General features: G+C 48.4%; 1 protein-coding gene across 2 annotated transcripts in view; it reads left to right on the forward strand.

Moving 5' to 3' along the window:
• The window catches only part of LOC147891711 (glycoside hydrolase family 2 protein), a 165,817-nt gene that overhangs the window by 35,642 nt on the left and 106,147 nt on the right, over positions 1–24,028 (forward strand). For both annotated transcript variants that reach the window (XR_015542402.1, XM_087387885.1), the window contains exons 5-6: positions 8,966–9,149; positions 9,724–9,789. Coding sequence is in view for 1 of the 2 variants with exons in the window: in XM_087387885.1 (XP_087244011.1) it covers positions 8,966–9,149; positions 9,724–9,789 (250 nt within the window). In the remaining variant the exon portion in view is untranslated. The remainder of the gene's footprint in view (positions 1–8,965; positions 9,150–9,723; positions 9,790–24,028) is intronic.

Here is a 24,028-nt window from a genome sequence, read left to right on the forward strand (position 1 = left end):
GGACATCCGTGCACATAGTGCATGGAAGAGATGGAGAGGATGAGCGTAAAATTTTTAAACGCCTAAAGTCATCCTGGCCTCTCCATCTCCCTCACATCACAAGTTGATGTGAATGGACACGACCAAAATCGTGTCCTTTAAGGTGCTTGGGCTGTCCCAAAACCAAGGGACGCGCCTTTTCCACCATGGGACACACCTTTTGGTGACGAGTCTTGACTCCTCACTCATGGGACATACCCCATCGTGGGCAAAGGGACATACCTATTCATGCAGGGTCACACCCCTTTTAACAAAAAGGACACATCCCCTCATGAACAGGTGCACCTATTCCAAGGGTCACACCCCTTCGAATAGGCACACCTCCTAGGCCCAAGTACCTACAAAAGGGTACCTAGAGGGGTAAAAAGGGACAAAAATTAAACCCATCCCCTAACCCTAGGTTTACCCTAACTACCCTAGGGTTAACTTAACCCCCAACTTAATTTGGGGCAAATAACCATCAGGCAGCCCAACGAAAGGTCGTACCATCCAGCCAATACAAAAAACAAAACGGCCGTACGGATTTCCCGCAGCCTGCGCCAGCCATCGCAGCCTTCCGTACCAGCCCTGCGCAGCAGTCCGTACAAGCCTGCGCCATCCGTACCAGCCCTGCGCAACAGTCCGTACAAGCCTGCGCCATCCGTACAGCCCTGCGCAGGAGTTCGTACAGACTGCGCCATCCGTACAGCCCTGCGCTGTCTGTACAGCCCCTGCATGCGCAGCATCACGCCGCCGGTCTTCTGCCTTTTTCCGCTGCCAGCCCTTGGCCTCTGTCGCTGCCAGGTTCTGCCCCTTTATAGCCCTGTTGGTATTGCCTCGCCTGCTCCTTTCCAGCCTGCAACGGGAGCACAGTTACAGCCAGCCTTTCGGTTGACAAACAAGGGAACTGCAACAGTTTTCGCCATTCTTTTCCTGCTAAATCAGCAACACTTGCAGCCTCCTCTCGCAATGAAGAAAGCCCGTTGACAGCCCGGACCAGACCAGCCTCGAGCACTCCTCGCAAAACACTGCAACATGGACCTCCGGACAACGATTTGCAGCCTTCTTCTACGCAATTACTTGGCAGATTAAAGTATTGCCAGGTGGAGTCTTTCCAATCTGCTTTTTCAGGATTCTTTTTAACAAATTACAGCAAATGAAAGAATCCACATTAAAGCATGGAAACCCCTGGTAATTCACCCGGCCATTCAAGGACACCTCAGGCACCTGCCACTACACAATATCGTGTTCAAATTGCACAGCCAGCCCATTTTGGAGCCTTTGCATCTTGGGTCTTCTGTGTCACGTGCCCTCCGAGTGACTTGGATCACATCCTCTACCTTCTGCGTGAGGCACCTCAGTTACATTATTTCCTCAGCACAGTACAGGTTGTGTTCCACGAGACACGAAGATATCCGGAACACGATATTCCTCAGGAGTTTGCTGTTCATTTTTGGAGAGAGTTTTACCCTTCACCTTCGGCATCCCCAGGGTACTCTCCACCTCCTTCAGCTCCCCGATATCCTCCTCTACAGGGTGTACCTTCTCCAAGTCAGTATTTACATCCTGAAGGCACTCCCTCCCCTGGATATCCTCCTCTTCCGACAGCAGCTCCTTACCCTTTTTCAGATCCGTGGACTCTGCTACCTACCCCTGTCTTATCACGAGCAGTAACACCTTTTTCAGAATCTCCAGTGTTACCTCCGACAGGACCTCCCTTACCAGATTTCCACGGGTGGTTCCATCCTGCCTCGCCTGCCCCCTCCAATATGAGCAACCTCAGGGAGCAGCCCGAATCCTCTTTCAGGGATGGTACAAACTAGAGCGCAAGTTCGCGCCTCTCTCACAGGGATTTCCGACATGTCGCACCGCTCGCGTGAAGCCTCTCCCGAGATTAAAGAATCAAGTCCCAAAAAGACCCCTGAAGGCAACACCCAAAGTGAATCTCTATTGCAACTTCAAATATCTCAGCTTCAGGACAGCATCTCCGACCTAGTTCAAAAAGTTCAACAACTCCAAGATTCTCGAAGTCCAGCACATACAGAGGACGACGTGACGCAACCCGACGACGATGCGGACTCTTTCCCCCTCGAGGTAGAAAATACTGAACTGCGTACTCTCTACCGATTACTTCAAGCTTCCAAAACAAAACGACTTGACGTCAAACTTCCGGAAGCCTACACTGGTCAACGTAATCGCCGAACTGTTGACCAATGGCTCGCCAAAATGCGCATGTATTTTGACACTGTTGACCTCACGGAAGGCAAAAAGATCGCCTTGGCAGCCTCCCTCCTGAAGGATACAGCATTTCTATGGTGGCAAAGACGCTTAAAGGACGGAAAAAGTGTGTTAACTTGGGAACGTTTTGAACACGTGCTCCGTAAGCAGTTTGTACCTGCCAATGCGGACTTCCAAGCACGATCAAAACTTCGACAGTTGGAGCAAACGGGTTCCCTGTCTTCTTATATCTCTCAGTTCACCACATTGGTGCTAGATTGGTGCTAGAGATTGATGGTTTAACTGAGGATGATCGCCTTCATGCTTTCATCTCAGGCCTACAACCCTCGTTACGCATTGATGTTCTTAAAGCCAATATCACCACCACAGATGGCGCTATTGCTTACGCAGAGCGCATTACAGATTTCCTCAACACAGGGAAGCAGAGTGCTACTCACACACAGAACTCTCCTATGGCCAAAGGTGCTCGCCCTCAAGATAATACCAGGTTTCGCAAAAACTTTGGTAATCAAGGTCAGCGACAGTCTCAAGATCCCCAGAAGCCTCAGAAATCATTTGCTGGATTCCAACAGAAGCACTCCCCCAAGGATCGTGTTTCTTCTTCTTCACAAAGTCATTACCGACATCCCCAACATAAAGGTGCGGCCACTGACAAGAAGAACAACTCCAGCTCAAAAGGACTTTGTACCATCTGTACAGGCGACCATAGATGGTTCGATTGTCCCAAGTGACCAAAGCAAAATTCTAATATGGAACCTAGCACTTCCCCAAAAGAAGATGCTACCTCAGCACAAGACAAGAAAGGCAAAGCTGTTCGAATGGCGAATACCATCCACCTAAGCCTTGCCAGCAACCCCGAACCTTCCCTGGCCACTCAAGTACTTTGTGTTCAAGGATCGATTCGTGGAACAACGGTCACCATCCTCATCGACAGTGGCTGTTCTCATAATTTCCTAGCCAGTTCTGTGGTCGATAAACTTCGGTTGACCACCAGTCCTAGCCTCATGGACTATCAGATTGAACTCGCAAATGGAACAACTTTCTTGTGCAACACCAGGATTAAAAACTTGTCTTTTCGCATCCAACATTATACGGACAAGTTGAACTTCGACATCATGCCTCTTTCTCGGTACGATGTCATACTTGGACAACAATGGCTCTACGACTATGATCCATCAATCAGTTTTCGCAGCCATACTATCCAGTTTGTCCACCAGGGAAAACTTATTGAGCTAACTGGTTCTAGGGACTCTCCTTCAACCCCAGTTGCCTCTGCCCTACAAGTAAAGAAGTGGGTTCGTAAACGCCAAGCAAAGACTTCACTTCTGTTGGTTACGGCAGTCGAGGAGACACCAACAAAGGATCCTCCTGAATACCTCAACCAACCTTTTTTTCCAGCCTTACCTGGATATTTTTCCACAGGAATTGCCAAAGCAGTTACCACCTCGATGACCAGTGGATCACCCAATCGAACTTATTCCCGGCAGTAGTCCACCGTCGAAACCTCCTTATCGGGTTTCTTACACTCAAAATGAAGAAATCCAAAGACAGGTCACCGAACTACTCGACAAAGGTCACATTCGGCCCAGTCGCAGCCCTTTCGGATCTCCTGTACTACTTGTGGAAAAAAAGAATAAGTCAATGCGCCTCTGCATCGACTACCGAGCCCTCAACAAGCTCACTATCAAAAACAAGTATCCAGTGCCTCGCATCGATGACCTCTTCGATCAACTTCTACACGCAACACAATTCTCAAAGATTGATCTTCATTCAGGTTATCATCAAATACGCATACGAGAAGGCGATGAATACAAGACAGCTTTTCGAACAAAGTATGGACACTATGAATGTTTGGTCATGCCTTTTGGGTTAAACAATGCCCCGGCCACATTCATGACACTAATGAACGACATTTTCAGGCCTTTCCTCGATAAGTTCGTCATCGTTTACCTCGATGACATCCTTGTTTTCAGCAGATCCCTACATGAGCACAAACAACATCTTCACCAAGTTTTTGAAGTTCCGTGCAAATTCTCTCTACATCAACATTGAGAAGAGTGAGTTCTTCAAGACCCAACTTGAATATTTGGGACATGTTATTTCTGCTCAAGGTATCTCTGTGGATCCCAAGAAGGTCGAGGTAATCCGCAACTGGCCTACTCCTAAGAATGTTCATGATGTCCGCTCTTTTCTCGGATTGGCAAACTTCTACCATACAAAGGTCTATCAGTTTTCCGAAATCGCAGCTCCTATGTCCGAATTATTGAAAAGCACAGCAATTTTTCAGTGGCTTCCCGAAACAGAGTATAGTTTCCAACAACTCAAGCAAGCACTCACTACTACACCAGTTATGGCTATTGCTGACCCAAACCTTCTATTTGAGGTCATGACCGACGCTTCCGACATCGCTACAGGAGCAGTCTTGATGCAAGAAGGCAGAGTTATTGCTTTTGACAGCCATAAACATTCTGATATCCAAACCCGATATCCGGTTTATGATAAGGAGTTTCTTGCTGTTGTACATGCTTATCGCTCTTGGAAACATTATCTCATGGGTGCCGACTCTGTGGTTAAAACAGACCACCACTCTCTCAAGTATATTTTTACTCAGCCAGTCATGAACGCTCGACAAGCACGCTGGGTTGAGTTTCTGGCCAACTTTCACATGACCATTGAGTACATACCCGGACTACGCAATGTAGTTGCAGATGCTCTCAGCAGGTTACCTCTCGCATCAGCCATGGTAATCTCTACATTATCTGTGGATGTTCCGAATTCATTCAAAGGAATGTATTTCAATGATAAAGACTTCGGCACCGCAGTACAGGTTCTTTCCAAAGATCAACCTTCGACTTCCGAACAGAAGATTTTCTCATCCTATTCTTATACGGACGACCTTCTGTATTATCAAGATCGCGTCTGTGTACCACATGACAAGGATGTTCGACGTCTTTTGTTAAAAGAGCATCATGTAGTTCCTTATGCTGCCCATCCAGGCATCAATAAGACTTATCGGTTACTCAGTGCAACATACTACTGGCCTCAGATGAAAAGAGATGTCATCAAAATGGTCACATCTTGCTTATCATGTCAACAAATGAAAGCAAGTCGACGACTTCCAACAGGACTTCTTCAGCCTCTTCCAGTTCCAACTGAAAGGTGGGAAAGTATTTCCATGGATTTCATTACAACACTACCACGATCCTCCAGAGGTAATACTCAGATTATGGTAATTGTTGATCGCTTGTCCAAAATGGCACACTTTGTTGCTTGCAAAAGCAGTGCACAGGCCCCGGACATAGCCAAACTCTTTATACAACACATCTTCCGACACCATGGATTACCCAAGAATATCATATCCGACAGAGATCCTAAGTTCACCAGTCACTTTTGGATTTCACTGTTTGAATCTTTGGGTACTACTCTACTGTTCAGTTCAGCTTACCACCCAGAGTCAGATGGCCAGACTGAAAGAGTCAACCAAGTTCTGGAAGAAATGCTTCGACATTATGTTCAGTCACGCCTCGCAGCCTGGGAAGAGTATCTACCACTCCTCGAGTTTGCTTATAATAACTCTTTCCATAGTGCCATCAGCATGACTCCATTCCAAGCAGCTTATGGACACACTCCGATTGTACCAATAAATTTTGTACTTCAACATCGAGTGGCCCTAGCTGATCAATTGGTTCAAGAAATGCAAGACATTCTACTGCAAGTCAGGGATCATATGCGAAAAGCGCAAGAGCGGTATCAACGGTCTGCCAACAAACATAGACGTCACCTGGAATTTAACACTGGTGACATGGTGCTATTATTTGTAGCCCCACATCGCTATAAGACGGTTAAGTCTGTGTTTCCTAAGTTGCGACCAAGATACTATGGACCTTTCCGGATCGTCAAGAAAAATTCACCTTTAAGTTATAAATTGGAATTACCACCATCATGGGGTAAAATCCATCCAACATTTCATATTTCTTGGCTAAAGACGTACATTCCAGGCGATGAAGCAGTTCCTCCTGCAGGTGCTTATGTCCCAGAAATCGAAGACGATTATGTTCTCCTTATTCCTGAGCGTATTCTGGACCATCGACAGCGAGAGACTCGACATCGACTTATCACGGAATTCCTTGTTCTTTGGCGAGATCTGGACGACTCCGACGCTACTTGGCAGTCTGATGAAGACTTACAGCAATACCCTGATCTTTTACAGCAGTATTTTCAGCATCTACCATGATATTTTCTACATCAGTTCATTATCTCCACCAGGGTCTTCTTTTGAGTGGGAGGGGATGTCACGATCTGTGACGTATTCCTTTCTCTTTCTAGACTTATGGATGGTTTAATGAATGGACACTTGTGGAAGGGTATGACCTTTCGACGGGACACTTGCCCTTTCGACGGGACACTTCCTAATGAGGCACAACCCTTCACAAGAGACATTCTAATGAAGAGACATTCCTATTGTAATGTACCCTCTCATCAAGGGTCACACCCTTCACAAGGGGTACACACCTCTTCATGCACATACCCTTTGGAGTACACACCTTTTCATGTGTGACTCTTCACTCTCTATATAAGAGAGGCCAAATTGTATGGATGACAATCACATCCACCCTACAGACATTCAAGCAATATCATTATTCCTTTGCTCTCTGCTATCTCAGTCTCTTTTCTGTTCCTTAGCACAGTTCTAAATATAGTAAATCTAGGATTTCTTACAATGTGGCCCAATTTCAAATTCTATTTTTCTCCATGCTGGCCATTGTATGTTTCTAAGTTGATATCCTCTTACACTTCTTTCTTCTATCACTTTGCCTCCCTCAAACTATGCTACCCCACTAGCAAGCACTTCATCACATTCCTCTTTGCCAATTACAGGAACATATTTCCTCCCGTCTTTGATGCGTTGCCTCTTCTTCCACAGGCTGTCGCCTCTATCTCAAAACCTAGTGAAGAGCCTCACTTAGCTTTTGCCTGCATCGTTCCTTTCAAAACACTCCTACAACCGTTTCTTATCCATGAATTTCTATAGGACCTGAAGAATGATTTCACCTTCAATTTCCTCCCACACCCTCTGTGACCTTGAGCTTCGACACTCACTGCACAAATGATAGAGGGAGAATTTTTGGAGTGCTGAAATACATTTACAAACTAGCAACCAGGCGAGAGGCGAAGGAGAGAGAAGGTCCCAATTGAATCGTACTCTTTTTTTCTACAAAAAATCTCCCCCGACTCCTTGTACCATGGCTTGTTTTTTTTTCCAACATCCTCCCCTTCTCAAAATCTCCCCGTCCTCCCTTATTCACTAGATCTTCCCTTTGGTCCACTTACACCAGACCTTAGTCCTACGACAATCTAACCACTCTACCTCATATGGGGTCTCGACCAAGCCCAACATATTTGATCGCATATCTTTGGTCCCAGTGATCTAATTGGCATGGAAAGAGTTATTACTAGAAGCCCTCACGAACCCCCACCTCTCTCTGGACTCCATGGTGGAGATAGGTTACAAAAAACTGTTGGAATATGGAAAAAGAACTAAAACTAGAAACTGGAAATGGAAATGAAATGACAAGACTGAAAGACAAGAAATACCTTGAGAAGAGTGTAGACAAGACACAAGCTAGACTGATAGATTACAATGATGTGACCCATTGAATATATGGGCCAAAGTACAAGACATAAAGCAAGAGTGCTTATGGGATAATTGTAGAAGTGCCACATGGCACACACTCAAGACATAAAGACTAGACTTAGACAAATGTAGACTAGGAAATAGTACACTAAGTGTGCACTTATCTCCAACACCCTCCTTAAGTGAACACTAGGAGTAAGACAGAAAGACAAGACTAGAAGACAGACATAAAGACTGATAGGCTGAGAGACAAGATAGAAAACATGACAGACAAAAGATCCTGAGACACCCCTCCTCAAGTGATATCCTCATATGGGTCCACAAGGGTAGGGACAAGATGGTTCTAGAACACAGTTAGATTGATAGACAGACAGACAAGACTAGATAGACAGAAAACTGACTGTAGACAAACAGAAAGACCAAGACACTAGAACCCCTTGACCTACATCATCGGTGGTCAAGGTGGTAGACAAGACATAGAAGTAATCAGAAAGCCCATTTTTCATCATGTGAGGAAGGAACAGCAGGATCAGCTGATGGAAATGTTGCAGCAACATGGGCCGAGGTAGATGCAGGAGCTGATGTAGAGGTGCCACAAGCCACTAACTAAATTTTCACAATAAAGGTTCTCTGAGAGATTTTTTGCATGAAGAGTGAGATTTGACAAAAGTCATTCTCACTGCTTGTCAATATCTTGTTCTTGAAAACACCGGTGATCTTCTCCTTTTTATTTCATGCATATAAAAATATGCAAACAAGGCAGCTTGTATTAGTGTTGATGAGTCCATAAAGCTTTTGCCTCTTCTTCTTTTCAAGGCAAGATGTTTCATTTTTTAGCTTCTTGAAAGTTGTAACCTGGCCATGAAATTTGACAATTTTCAGAAGACATGCAACAATGAAAGCTTTGTTGCAGATTGAATGTATTTTTTAAGAGGATTTTGATCTAATATGTCGAATTTCAATTGCATCTTGCCAGTTTCAACACCACATTCTATTTTTTGCTCACTTCTTTAGCTTCACTTTTTTGACAAAATAAGTAACAAACTAATCTGGATTGTGCATTACTTTTGACAGCCAGGACAGTAGGCTACCAGCAGACTTTGAGATCACAAAGCTTTGTCATGCACCGTGTTTGGGCAAAGAGAATCTAATTGCAGTTCAGGTGATGCGGTGGAGTGACGGATCTTATCTTGAAGATCAAGACCATTGGTGGTTATCCGGCTTACACAGGGATGTCGTCCTCTATTCTAAACCTCAGGTAAACATTCCTTTTCTTGTATTTGTCTTTCTTTGACGTGCTTGATGAATATAGGGTGGATCATATAGGTGTAGTAGCTCAACCTTAATGCAACAGATACCTCTTTTTACAAGAATGCTGAATGCTAATCTTGGCCCGAGTCAATCGCATTTGCAGGTTTATAAGGGTGTAAAGAAAATTTCATTTTACCAAAAAAACGCCTTGGTGTCTAAATTTTATCATACTATGGTTTTCTTTTTCAAGAAATCATACTATGGTTTTCATTTATATATCCTTTAGACTATGCCTTGTAGGCAATCAATGCATTTTTCAATTATGTTACTAGTTTATCCCTAGGTAATAACCTCCTTTGAAGGGCGATGACTAATCATTATCAAATGACCCTGTCACCACGAACCTTATATGCAAGCACAGCCTTGCCTTCGGGGTTTTCCTCCTTAACGTAACCCACCTTCAGGTTCCAACATTACAGTTGATGTAACAGAAGGATATTTCAACGTGGAGTAGCTGAATGGCAGAAAATGCAGGAATTGTAAATTGCACATTGGTATTTAACAAAGGATTCTGTTTTCAGGTAATGATTGCAGATTATTTTGTCAAGACGGATGTTTCAGAAGACTTTTCCATTGCAAACATTGAGGTTTGCCTGTTATCCCTGATCTGCCGTGAAAAAAATTTTCCTCAACTTAAAACTTGGGGGGCTTATTTTCTGCTGGTTAAAATTGTATGTTGTGAAGCTTGTATGTTTGGGAGGAATCTTCAAATTTAATATAATCTTGAAGAAGATGGAATGGCACAACAGCAACATATGTATTTTCTCTCACTTTGTTAGCAGAATCCAGATACATTCTACAGCATTGGAGTAAACACATATCTTTTGAGGTTCTCCCGACTGTTACGCTCTAGCTGAGGTGGCATGACCTCGGAAGAATCAGTCGACATTTCCCTTAAGGATCTACGTTTGTAATATATCTATTTGCGCTTCATGTAAATGATCGGAAGGGAATTAATGTCAAGGTCCTAGGTGAGGGCTGATAGCACCAGACTAGGTGGATCTAAGGCTAAGGGCCTAATGCAAGCAATGTGCCTAGGGCAAAGGAAATTAAAGTATCCCATGAGAGGGGTGAAAAGATGCATTAGGAAAGGCCCTATGATGATGACATGTGGCATCTAGATCCATCTAGGGAGATGGGGCTTGTTGGGAGTTAGTGAGAGAGGGAGAATGGATTTTTCACGTTTTTTCTCTGATTTCGATTTCTCTGAGAGCTCTCACGCTCTAGCAAGGATTTGGCTGAGAGGATATTCTGTGGTGCTACTCCCGTGATCTGCTGTAGTAAATAGGAAGTTCGTATCATTTGGTATCAAAGCACTGGTTATCGAAAAGGTGGACGAACGTTGCGCAAAAGCAAGCGACGTTGAAATCTGATAGCGAGGCTGTCGCTCGACTTTTATTGTTTAACTTTGGAGGGCTATGACTGTGAGTCCGTTGGGAAAGCCGGGCGAGATGTATTACGAGCCAGTCAGCCATGTAGCCAGAGAGCGTAGGCGCGAGATATGTGACGGTTTGGAGATCGCACTCAGCCTGGCAGCGCACTGAAATTCAGCTGCAGACTTATGCTCTTGCGACAAATTTTAGGCCACGCAATTTTGTTTCGGTTGATGGGACGATAAGCGATAAGCGATAAGTGAGGTGTTGGCGGTGTCAAGCGTAGCAGTGGCCTCATCTACGAAGAAACTCGGCTTGGGAGAAATAGATTGATGAGGAACAGGAGCGGAGGGTTCTCGTAAGGTAGGTGACGGAGGATATCCATTCTGCTAATGACTTCGAAGCAGGGTTCCCGTAGGTAGATAGCGGAAGCTCCAAAGTGACCCTACGTGCTAGGTGAAGTTGCTGAGCAGAAATTCGCATGTCTATGTGTCACGTCCCTGCCGATAGCTAAACAATTTGCTTGCTGATGGGCAATCTCTCTCTGGTGGAATATCCGGTTGCACTACACTCTACCGACAAGAAGGAAGGCGACGACCTTTGAAAAAGTTTTAGAGCGTTTGTGGTCACGTAACTAGCCCGTAGGCTGAGGTTGATTCCGAACAAACAACAGGCTGATTTTGAAAGAGAGAAGCGAACGACTAGGGAGCTTTCTTTGGCATTCGTCAATTCTGTGTTTCTTTTTTCCCAACCTTCATCTTTGTTGATGCTCCGCTTGCATGAAGAGGTTCTCGTGAATATTTAGTCTGCATGAAGGTTCGATGCCATAGCAGGGTACCTAGCAGACTTGGGATTTTTTTGACTTCTTCAAATTCCTGTGGGCAATCTGGGAGATTATGCTTGTGCATATGCCTTTGTGATAAAGTCAGTTTGTTTGCAGGAATTTTCCTAGTATAGGGAAAGGCGATATTTGGATATATGCCTGTGTCAATTACCTAGTCAGTATAATTGTCAGATTGCAGGTATTCCCTAGTATAGGGAATTGTGTCAGTTTGTAAATACAGTTTCTAGCGGTGTTTATTTATTTATTTTTTTTTTAAAAAAGAAGAAGAAGCAAAACACCCATTGACCTGAATGGAAGTAGAAGAAGGAGCTTCCAGGATGGACCTTGTAGAGTCGAGAGTCCGGCCGACCCAGCAGGTGTCGTGCCCAGTAGTTCACACCTTATCTGGCAGGATTGCATTACTTGAGGAGGCCTTGTAGCAGTTATTAGCGCAACAGTTACATGCAAATGCAGGGCAGTCTGAACTTAGAAGAGTGATACACAGTATGTCTGCCAGACCTTCTCGAGATGAGAAAGGAAAGGCTCCAATGGAACCGGAGTCTAGTGTTCATACGGTCGAGCCTAGGAAGGCTAAAGTATCTAATATTGTCAATTATAGGCCGGAAAAGTATTCTGGTCGGATGAATGACCGTAGTTCTGATGTCATTGAGACCTGGTTATACAAATGGGACGAGGCGTTCGCCATTTGTGAAATCAGAAATGATATCAAGAAAATCCACGAGGCCACCCACATGTTTAGTGAGGCAGCGGAGAGGTGGTGGATTAAGAAACAGAAAGATGGTATAGCATCCACTACCTGGGAGGGGTTTAAAAGGGAATTTAGGAAACACTTCTTACCTCTTGGCGAAGCATCCCGAGCTTGGGATCAGTATAGAAACCTTCGTCAAAGAAATTTGTCAGTGGCAGAATACACTGATAAGTTTCGAGAGAGCATAATGAAGGTTGATGAACCCCTACCTCAATCAATCCAAGTGAAAGATTTCATATTTGGATTGAATGATCGGATTAAAATGGAAGTTCGGGCTAAGTATACGAACACGTTGGATGATGCAATAGCCATAGCCCTGAACTATGAAGTTGCTAAGGGCAGCAGGCCAAGTGGGTTTGCGCAGGTCGGAACCTAGTATGGATACCAGAAGAAATCTGGGTTTAAGAAGAAGTGGATTAGTAAAGGAAGTGGTTCTCAGTCGAGTGGTCAAGCCAAGCAGGCGAAACCAGCTGAAACTCCTAAATCAAGTACCACCATTGGAGTGAAGAGGAAAGTAACACCAATGGCAGCCCAGGCTTGGTCAAAGTCTCCCTTAAACCCAGAGCAAAGAGAAAAAGCGAGGAGAGAAGGCTTGTGTTTTGGTTGCCTTCAGCCTCATCAGTGAAAGGATTGTCCACAAAATAAGGATCGTCGGATGGCTGAGATGGTAATCTCAGAATGCGACGTGGAAATGGAGGGAAGTCCCAGAGCGGAACAGATGCAGATTCAACTAGCGGGGTCTTCTCAGAGGTCAGTATCTTGTTTGTTATGTGTGTCTGTTGCTAAGCTAGTAACGAGTGCACCTGATAACATCCTATCTAGGCCCGCAGCAATAGGATATACAGCCTTTAATGATACGGAGTTAATTAAGATGAAAGGGCAAGTGGCCAATCATGATGTCATTGTGTTGTTTGACTCGGCGTCAACGCACAATGTGATTAACTCCAAGCTCGTGAAAAGGCTGAAGTTAAAGACTAACCCATCTGACTATGCGTATACAGTTAGGATGGCAGATGGAAGGTCAACTGAAGTATGGGACCAAAGGGTTACCCAGTTGGAGCTTCGTATTCAGGACTATGCTGAGAAGCTTGATTTTGAAACGACTAAGCTTGCTCATGCAGATATAGCCTTGGGTATGGCGTGGCATTCTAGGAAGAATCCAGCCATTGATTGGAAAAAGCATGTATATCAATTCAAGATGAATGATGTGCTTTATGTCTTACGAGGTGAGAAAGATGTACCTAAGGGACTGTTGGTTTCCGTGATGGAAATCCGAAAAGCTCAAGAAGAGTTTTTATTCCTTTGTACAGCATCGGTAGAGCCGGTTGATGATTCTTCGGCTAGCACTGATGTTGCGCAAAGTGGTGAGATGGCCAAGCTGGCTAATCTTATAGTAGAGGAGTTCTCTGACTGTTTTAGGGATGAGTTACCTTATGGGTCACCTCTAGAGCGGAATGTTCAGCATAAAATTGAACTGATCTCGGGGGCAGAACTTGTAAATAGACCTCCCTATAGAATGAGTTTTACTGAAGAGGCGGAGGTGCGTAGACAACTGGAAGAATACCTTAAGTTGGGGCAGATTCAACCAAGTTTCTCACCTTTTGCTTCGCCAGTGATATTAAAGAAGAAAAAGGATGATACGTTTTGCCTCTGTATATATTACAGAGCATTGAATAATATCACTGTTAAGCACAGGTATCTGATGGCTCGGATTGATGATTTGCTAGATGCATTACATGGAGCCATGATTTTCAGCAAGATAGATCTTAAGTGTGGCTACCATCAGATCCGGATTAGAGCCGAGGATGTGCATAAAACCGCTTTCAGAAGCGAGTTTGGTCGTTATGAGTTTTTGGTAATGCCCTTCGGACTTACCAATGCTCCAGCTACATTCGTCATGCTTATGAATGATTTACTATGTCCGTATATCGGAAAGTTTGTAGTATATTTTATTGACGATATTCTAGTGTTCAGTAAAAGTATTACTGAGCATCGTGAACACTTAAGAATAGTGTTCAATACTTTGAGGAAAGCCAGTCTTTATGTAAATAAAAAGAAAACTATACTGTGTATGGTTAGGCTTGAATATTTAGGATTCATAATTACGCCAGAGGGGGTAGAAATGGATCCAAAGAAAGTGGCTACGATACTGACTTGGCCAATCCCTTAGAGTCAGACCGCTTTGCAATCATTCTTTGGATTTGTCTAATTTTATCGAAGGCATATCAAAGGATATTCCGAAATAGTATCGCCATTGACTGATCTGACCTCAGATAAAGTATCTTTTATATGGGGACAGAATCAACAAGAAAGTTTTAACACCATAAAACAAGCTGTGGTCACAGGACCGGTGTTAAAAATAGTTGATCCCTGGGAACCGTTGTTCCTGGAAACCGATGCAAGTGGCATTGCGGTAGGAGCAGTTCTCCTTCAAGAGGGAAGGCCAGTAGCCTTTGAAAGCAAGAAGCTTTCTCCCTCTCAAAGGAATTGGCCAACTCATGAATTGGAGTTGTATGTTGTTATCCATGCTTTGAAAACATGGAGGCATTATTTGTATGGTTCAGAGTTTTATGTGGATGTGGATCATGATACTCTGAAACATTTTTGTAAACAGCTTGACTTGAGGGGCCGCCAAGCTAGGTGGGTAGAGCTCATGCAGGAGTTTAATTTAACGACTCGGTACCGAAGAGGGAAGGATAATAAGGTTGCTGATGCGTTGTCTCACATTATGCACTATATGAGTTTTACGGTATTAGAGAGTGCTCTAATGACCGAGATTAGAGAAACTCAAAAGGTGGACGAGTTTGTCCAGAGCTTATGGCCTAAAGCTCATGTGTTTAGACCCGGGGAAGAAAAGGATGACCTGGCATCCAGAAAAGGCCAAACATATGCAAGATATGCCATAAGGGATGGTATGCCAAAAAGAAATGGCAAGGTAGTAGTACCTAGTCAGAATGATCTCAGGCAGAGAGTCATTTAACAATGCCATGATAGCCCATGTGCGGGACATCCAGGAGTCGAGAAGACATATGATCTCGTGAAGCGAGATTTCTTTTGGCCAAAGATGAAAAAACATATTCATGAATATGTGACACGGTGTTTTTCGTGTCAGGTAGGCAAGGCCGAGCGGGTGAAGCCACCCGGACTTTTACAGCCCTTGGAGATACCACTAAGTAAGTAGGAGAGCATTTCCATGGACTTTATTGTAGGGCTGCCTATGACACAAGGTGGTTATGATTCTATCCTTGTGGTGGTTGATCGTCTAACCAAGATGGCTCACTTCATTCCGACTAGAGAGTCTGTTAGTGCCCCGCAAGTGGCGGATTTGTTTATTAGACGTATATTTCGTCTGCATGGATGTTATGTTATCAACCATACCATCATCAGTGACTTTTAGAATCCTCATCTGCGCAAATGACCATTGCTTCTCTAAGTGGGCTATGTAGAGTGGCCAGAGGCTCACCATTCTACTCTTGGATTTTGAAAAAGCTTATGACATGGTAGATTGGGACTTTCTAGAGGGCACCCTTTTCGGCTTTGGATTCACAGATGCTTGGATTAGAGGGGTTTCCTTCTTATATAAATCAACCCATAACCAGGTGCTTATTGATGGAGTTAGCGGAGAGAGGTTTCATATTTCTAGATCAGTTCGCTAGGGATGCCCTCTAGCTCCTTTTCTCTTTTGTTTGTGGCCGAAGCTATGAATAAATACATTAGATCTCAAGCTGATATTTTTGGAGGCAGTCAATAGAGCGAGCGAGAAAAAGCGAGCAAGCCCAAAAAAGTGAGCGACAATTAGTTGAAGTGATTGGAAAATCAAGCAAGCAAAGAAAGAATCTAAGTTTTTAATAAAATAATTGCTTGAAGTATAAAGTATTCAAAAGAGTGGTTATGTGTCACATTTCTTGAAATTGAGTAGTCTGAAGTTAAGGACTATTGTAACATGACCCCGTTTGGGTTTGGCAATTATCCTGGGGGGTCACTCATAAACATGTAACATACCACTTTTGTGCATTGAGGGGTATTTTTTAGTAGGGGTTGTATACCTCTAGTGAGGAGGATGGAGGGAGGATGCAATGGTAGCCTGTTTCTTATTCTCCCAAGAAATGGCTACATATCCAAGAGAGAAAATAGTTCTACTTGTAGATCTTTGATAATCAAAGCTACCATCCATTCTATATCAGCTACTATGAATGCACCCAATAGAATTTTAGTAGGTTCTCATATTTAGATCAAAAGCTATAGTGCCTTTGATACATCGAGAAGTTAGAACTATGCATGCTACCTAAAGGAAAAGTTTTTAAAGGTAATTACGTACAGTATCATGATTGCTATGTGCTTGTGCAATTGACAATATATCTAGAATGTGCAAAAGGTCATTGATGAATTTCTTATGCCCTTGCCTACTTTGAATGTGGATAGCAATTTAGCTTAATGTTGTCCAAAACAATGACACCTCATATTTTTGGGATGAGACTTCCCCTCAGACAGGGAGAAGAGCTTCTAGGAATTGAACTGGCAGATGATACTGCTGTTTTTTTGGATGTCACGCCACAAACGCTCACTTCTTTCACAACAGCCTTGGATGTATTTTGTACCGCTGTGGGGGTGCACATATCACTTGGCATAAATCCAATGGCTTTTAGATCAATGATGAGGACACCCTAGATTGGGGGAATGGCATTGGCTTCACTTGGATTCAAAGGGGTGTTTCAGTAAGGAATTTGGGATGCCGTGTCGGTATGGGTATCTCTCCATCACAACAATTTTCTCTTGTGTTGGAGAGCATAAGGAGCAAGCTCCTTTTTTGGAGTTCGGCCAAGCTTGACCTTGCCTTAGAGTATTGGTGGTTAACTAGGTCTTGTTGGCCATGGCTTGGTTTGTATGCTCATGCTAGTGCTGTTTCAGGGATTGTATTACTGAGCTCAAGAGAGCTGTAAGGAATTTTTTATGGAGTAGACTTGATGGCACAACAATTGTTATAGCCAAGGTGGCTTGGGAGACCTTGATTCTCCCCGCATGGTAAGGGGGTCTCAACATATAGATCCAGATTTACAGTGCAGGACTTTGCTTTGCTCTGCAAGACGGTGGTGAGGGGACTTATGCCCAGGCAAGAGCCTTGGAAATACTTCTTTATTTGCAGCATACAATCTTGTACATCTACTTCGACTGAGGAATCTGGATGGAGAGTACCAGATGGATTTTTACGTAAGCCCACCTTAGGTCTCTTTCCTCCCCTCTTACTATTGCTAACATGAGGCTTGGGCCAGTTTCAGCTGTACCCTTTAGAGAGTTCTCCCTTTCTCACGTGAAGAGATCGAGATGCAGCCTGTCATGTGGAATGATAGCATACTTGATGAGCATGGCAGAGCACCTGGTACCTCTCACTATATGCATTGGTCTAAGTGGGAGAGGGGCCCTGCCTCTATTGTGGGATCTTGGAAAGCTTCTAGAGAATCGTAAAGCTCCTCTAGATACTAGGGTCTAATAATCTCTCCATCCTCCAACACTCGCAAGAAGCTAGAACTAGATCGTGGTGGGGAATGTCCTCCCCCCTCAAACAAAAAAAAGTGCGTGCCGTATAGAGTTAGAGTTGGTCCAACCATATAACATGGTTGATCTCATCCCATGGGACCAAGGGATCAGGGGCTTCCAAGCTATACCGAAAGGGGGGGAGACGGTCCACCACCTGAATACCTTGGCTGCCAAACCATTTGGAAATGCGTGCATATGAGGCCATGCGAACCCCGCTCTTAGCTAGTCCTATAGATGACCCCAGTGCCACCCTCGGTAGTCTCCCTCTAAGGTTTTGTGGCCTTTCGCAAATAACAAGTCTCTCTCCTCCTCCCCTAGCCGCTCCGCTCAGCCTCCTCCCCTCCCGCTCCGCCCATGCAGCTGCTGCCACATGCTGCAACTCCCCCCGCCTCCTACAGCGCCGCCTCCGCCCCTCTTGCCTTGCCTCCCGTCTGCTGCAGCTCCCCCCGCTCCACTCCAGCCACCTGCTGCTGATCCCCCTGCCTGCTGCAGCTTCCTTTGCTGCACCCCCTCCTCCCCTTATACTCGCCTCCTCCACTCCAGCCACCCCGCCACCCTTCAACTCCCCGCCATCCTTCATCCACCCCCTCACGACCCCTCAGCTACTTTCTCTAACCCTCAGCCACACCCGCCTGCTCTCCAGTCACCCCCTCCCCCTTCCCTACTAGCCTCCCCGCCACCCCTCAGCCTCTTTTCAACCCCCACTAGGGGTACCTCCCATCATGGGGAGGGAGCTCCCGCTCCCGCTCCTGCACTAAGACCTGCACCGAACATGGGTCAATCAAACGAAATGGGAAAAGATGGCAAGGATATGGATAAAGCCACAAAGAAAAAACAGACACAGCTGAAACTCGAAGATGTGAACACATGATACAACCGTAGTGGACTTGGAGTGGACAGCAAAGCAAAGGCAGGGCCCACTTCCGCCTCAGCTTCAGCCACTGCCTCAGCTTCAGCTTCAGTCTCAGCTTCGGTCTCAGCTACATCCTCATACTCAGCTTTATCGCCAGCCTCAGCTTCAGCCTCAATGTCAGCTCTAGTTCTAGTTCCAGCCCCTCTCTCAGCTCCACTTCCGCCCATAGCCTCTACTGTTACAACTACTGGCTCTGATATACCCCTACCCATGACATCGATTGTTCCATCCTCCCCTAGGACAGAGGGGTTGTCACTGACACCATCTCTTCCATCTCCCTTCTTCTCCCGCTACAGTTCTCTCTCCGATTATGACACCTACTTTGGAGGGGTCATACACTGTTCCGCACTACTCGACCTTTCTCCCTCCCCTGCCTCTCAATCAGCCGACACTCCCTCACCCTGCTGGGATCGCCTCATCATCCCCATACCGCACCCATCTTACCCAATCATCACCCAGTCTCTAGTCTCTTACTCACACCTTCAGGCCACATTCCTATCAGTTTTCGTTAGAGCACGGATGAGTTGACCCATCAGAGGCTTGGGAGCATTTGTTGATGGAGGTCCAAAGCATCCGAGAGCGCGAGAGGGAGCTGTCACGCTTCGCACAGGAGCAGACACGTTTCACTCAAGAACAAGCACGACTCATACAGGAGTAGTCTCAGGCTATCCGAGCCCAAGTTGATCTTATTCAGGGGCTCAGACAGGAGATCTCACAGCCTCGATAGAAGGCCACTGCTGTACGTATAGTCCCAAGGAGCACCCCAGTGGTGGAGGCATAGATTGCGAGCATGCGACTAGTGAAGCCCTTGAGCTCCTGTGAGCTTCCCCTCCCTACCGCAGCTCGCTCTACCTCCCCCTAGCTCCTCCCCCCGCCGCGACCACCTCCACTCCCTTCCCTCCCCCTCCGCCCTCGCCCCCCGCCCCCCCTCCCCTCACCCGCCGGTCACCCCACCCCGCTGCGCCCTCCCCTCGCCTCGCCTCGCTCTCGCCCCCCCCCTCGCTGCTCTCTCGCCCTCCGCTCCGCTCCATCCCGCCCCCCTCACTGCTCTCCCGCCCCGCCCCGCCGCTCCATCTCCCCTCACCCCCGCCGCCTCCACTCCCCCCTTCCCCCTCGCTCCTTCTCACCTCACCCTCGCCGCCTCCTCCTCACGCCTCCACTCCCCCCTTCCCCTCGTCTCAGCCGCTCTCTCACCCCCCCTCCGCTCTCATCCACTCCGCCCCCTCCGCCCCACCTCGCTTCACCCCACCCCCCCCCTCGCTTCGCCTCACCCCCTCCCTCCCCCGCTCTCACCCACCCGCCGACCCCTCTCACTTCACCCCCCCCCGCCTCCATTCCGCTCTCCCCGCCCCCCGCCTCCATTCCGCTCTCCGCCCCCGCCACCCCCCCCCCCGCCCTCCCGCGCCCCCCCGTTTTTTCCCCGCACCCTGCTCCCTTCACCCCGCCCTCCGTTCCGACCCCCCCGCCCCCTCACCTCGCCTCACCCGCCTCACCCCCAGGCTCCACCTCCCGCTTCGTCCCCCCTTTTTTTGGGGTGGCAGCCTGTTCATACTCCTCATCGGAAGCTTGCAGTTAGTCTTGGCGGTATGGCGGCCCCTCGCCCGGATCCGGAGGCCCAGTCGGACTCTCCCTCTCCAGATGCCTACCGCGTTATCCTGACAGAGCGACAATCATCTCGTGTTCAGGAGGTTGCCATTGACTTTGCGCGTACCTCTGTTTACGGTAGAGTCATTGGTCACTCCCCCTCCAGGGTAGCCATCAGGGACTGGCTCCAGTCCACTCTCCTGCTAGAGGATGGGCATATTGAGGAGGTGGCCCTTATGGGAAGGGGCATCTTCTGGCTCAAACTCTCCACTGAGAAAGCTGCGAGCAACCTGATTGCCAGTTCCCCCACCTCGGTGGATGGGAAGATTATCATGATAGTCCCGTGGTACCGGGGATTCAACGCAGCGGAGTTCGATGCTCGGTTCCGCATACCTCGACACCCAGTGACACTTGTTTTTCCAGGGCTTGCTGCAGAGTTGCGCCCGATTGTCAGGGACTTGGGCTCCCATTTTGGCTGGGTTATGCACGACACCTTTGCCGACGCGGTGACCACAGCAGGAGCCCCCCGAGTCCGAGTGGCTGTGGCGGATCCTGCGACTCTCCCTGCTGTGATCGAGATTGTGACAGGTGCCGGCAGCATCACCCAGAGCATGATAGTCACCGGACAGCCAGGTCAGTGCCTGCGGTGCCACGGCTTTGGGCACTTGGCGGCTGCTTGTCCACGTTTCGCCAGCTCGTCTCGACCCCCCCCGCCCTCGCCCCCGACCCCTCCGCCTCCACCCCCACCCCTTGGACAGCCACGCCAGGAGGAGCCGGGACAGCAGGAGTCTGGCCCAGAGGTAGTGGGCGGTTGGACCGAGGTTAAAAGGAAAAGGGGAAAGAACAAGAAGACTTCGGATAAAGGCAAGGAGGCAGAGGTTACCCTTCCTGCAGCAGCACCCCAGAGACCTGTCAGGCAGCCGCCCCAGGGGTCTGGGAGAGCTTCTTCCTCGACGGCAGCCCGCCCTCCACAGCCTCAGTTCCCCCTCTCTCCCGTTCCCCCGCCCCTTTCCTCCCCGCCCCAGCCCCCTCCCCAGTCTCCCCCCCCCCCCCCCCCCGGTCGCCCGACCCGCAGCTTCAGTCCCCGCCTCCTCTTCCTCAGTCTTCTCTTCCTCCCTCTCAGCCCCAGTTCCAGTTGCACCCCCATCCCCCCCCCCCCTGGTCCCCCTCGCCTCTCCCGCAGAGTTAGCTGCACCACCGGCTTCCCAGCCGAGTGCAGCCCCCGCTCCACCTCCTCCACCCTCTCCGCCAGTCGCCTCCGTGGAGTCAGAGCTGCCTGTCCCTCAGCCTCCTCCCCCTCCCCCCTCGTTGGCAGGACACCCGGAGTCTACACCACCAGTGGAGCAGGTTTCCCTTCCCGCTAGCCCCTCAGTGGCAGACTCAGTTGGGTCTCAGCTCCAGGAGAGAGAGCTTCCTCGAGACTTTTACAGATCTGGCCCCTGGGACTACCTGGATGTGGCCGACCTTGGGACCTTCCCGGCTTGTCTCGACATCAGTATTTTCCTGCTCCGCAAAGGGGCGGATGGGAGGATTGGTGCCTTGGCTCCCAGGGATGGCCCTAGCTTCGCATTCACGTTCCTCAGCGATGGCACCGAGACCTGGACAGACGACTCGGTTTGGGAGGCTCTCAGAGAGCAGACACACGCCCAGGTGTGCTCCTGGATAGGCCCGTCCGGTGGGCAGCTCCTCGAGACTCAGTGGTCCGAGGGCGATGTGCGCTTGCGGTGGCGTTGCGCCGCCAAACGCTTTCGACTGATCGTGATCCTCCGACCTCCCCTGTCATGGCCTCTCCCCCAGGATGTCAGAGCTTGGTCCCAGCAGAAACTCCGAACCTTCTATGGGATGACCTCTTCAGAGATCTCGAGCTGGATCGAGAAAGCTTTTGCTCATGGCACCAAAGGCCTCTCGCCTTTGCTGAAGGTGTTGAAGAACGGGCAGGACGACCCCGTCTCCCCCTCCAAACCTTCTCATAAGCGGCAGCGCCTCCATTCCGATATGTCTGGTTCTTCTTCGACTTCGACCGCGAGCAGACAGCTGTTCGCAGCCCCCCATCCCTCTCCATGAGCTTACACCTCGTATCCTGGAATGTGAACGGGTTTCACTCTTCTGGCACCCGTGGTCCCAGGAAGCTCATGCTGCGGCAGGAACTTCAGCCTGCAGTGATTGGTCGTTTGGATGTACTTTTGCTCCAGGAGCACAAGCTTTCTGCGGCTCATTCCCGTAGCTGCGGGAAGGTTCTCCCTGGACGGTCCTACACTTATTGGGAGCCCTCGATCGGCGCTCAGGGGAGGAGTGGGGGTGTTTGTACTTCCGTGTGCGAGCAGTTAGCCCAGGGAGTTTTCGGTCACGGCACGTTGATTCCTGGCCGAGCCCTTTGGGTAGGCCTGGACTTGGAGGGGTCCAAAATAGGCATCCTCAACATTTATGCCCCCACAGACCTCCGTTGCAGAGCCACCTTCTGGAGGACACTTACAGGGATTCTTCCAGACATGGATTCCTGGATTGTTGGAGGAGACTTCAACAACCTGGAGACCTTGGAGGACCAGCAGGGCAAAGGTCCGGAGTTCACAGGTATGGCCCAGGCAGAGCAGTCAGCTTGGGACTCTTTCATCTTCGAGACGGGAGGGAGGGACAGCTGGAGAGACCCGTCCTTCCGGCGTTGGCACGGGAGCCTGGACTTCTCTTGGGGCTTCCGCAGGGAAGGAGGCAGACTCCTGGAGAGGCTTGATAGATTTTATGTCAGTGATTGGGCCATCAGCAGAGGCGGCCAGGCCGGTATAGTTCCAGGGACGACACTCTCCGATCATGCGCCTGTGCTCCTCTCCTTAGATTCGGCAGCCCAGACCCTCCCCTCCCGATCATGCAGGATTCCCGACTCCATCTTCTCGAGGGTGGACGTGCGCAGCAGCATATGCAGTCTTTGGGACAGAGATTGGGGGGAGGGCGTGGATCTACAGTCGCACAGGCTCTGCAGGAGTCTAGCCAGATCTGCCAGCTCGCAGCTTTACAGGTTCGACAGGATTGGTGGGGCAGAGAGAGAGCTCTCCGGAGGGACCTCGCCTCCATTCAGCGACTACAGCAGGCTTCCCTGGGTTCGGAGGAGCTATGGATCCAGGCCCTTCGAGCCAGAGCCCTCCTGGAGGAGATATTCCAGCGTCGTTCCGAGTTTTCCTTTCACGCCTCTCGCTCCTTTTGGACCCGAAAGGGTGACCGGATGTGCAGGGAGTTCTTCAGGACGCATGGCCAGAGAGCTGCAGGTGATCAGCTTCGGAGTCTCAGGACAGCGGATGGTCACATCGTTACGGATCCGGGGGAGGTCCTGGGGATGGCCACTGACTTTTACAGGACCCTCTTCCAGCAGGAGCCGCTTGCCCCTCGTGCCAGTCGTGCCCGTGAGGAGGTGTGGAGGCACATTCCATCCCTGGTCCAGCCTAGCATGCAGGCGACGTTGATGGCGCCGTTCACCTCGGATGAGATGTTGGAGGTCTTGATGGCTATTGACGGACAGAAGTGCCCAGGTGAGGATGGGCTATCCCGAGCTTTCTTTACCTCCTTCTGGGACCAGATCCATCAGCCCCTCCTTACAGCTCTGCAGGGGATTTTCAGCAGCGGTCGGATGCCAGAGAGCCTCTCCTCGGGACTGATTTGCCTCATCCCGAAGGGAGGAGATAGACAGGAGATTCGCCAGTGGCGTCCGATCACTCTCCTTACCTCTGCCTACAAAATCCTCGCCAAGATGATCAGTGCCAGAGTTCGGCCTCTACTCCCAGACCTCGTCCATGACACTCAGACAGGCTTTGTCCAGGATCGCAGCATCCTGGATAACGTC

The sequence above is a fragment of the Dipteris shenzhenensis genome, chromosome 17 (genome assembly GCF_047967505.1).
Source record: "Dipteris shenzhenensis isolate YYH24624 ecotype China chromosome 17, Dip_SZ_1.0, whole genome shotgun sequence".
Classification (NCBI taxonomy): Eukaryota; Viridiplantae; Streptophyta; class Polypodiopsida; order Gleicheniales; family Dipteridaceae; genus Dipteris; species Dipteris shenzhenensis.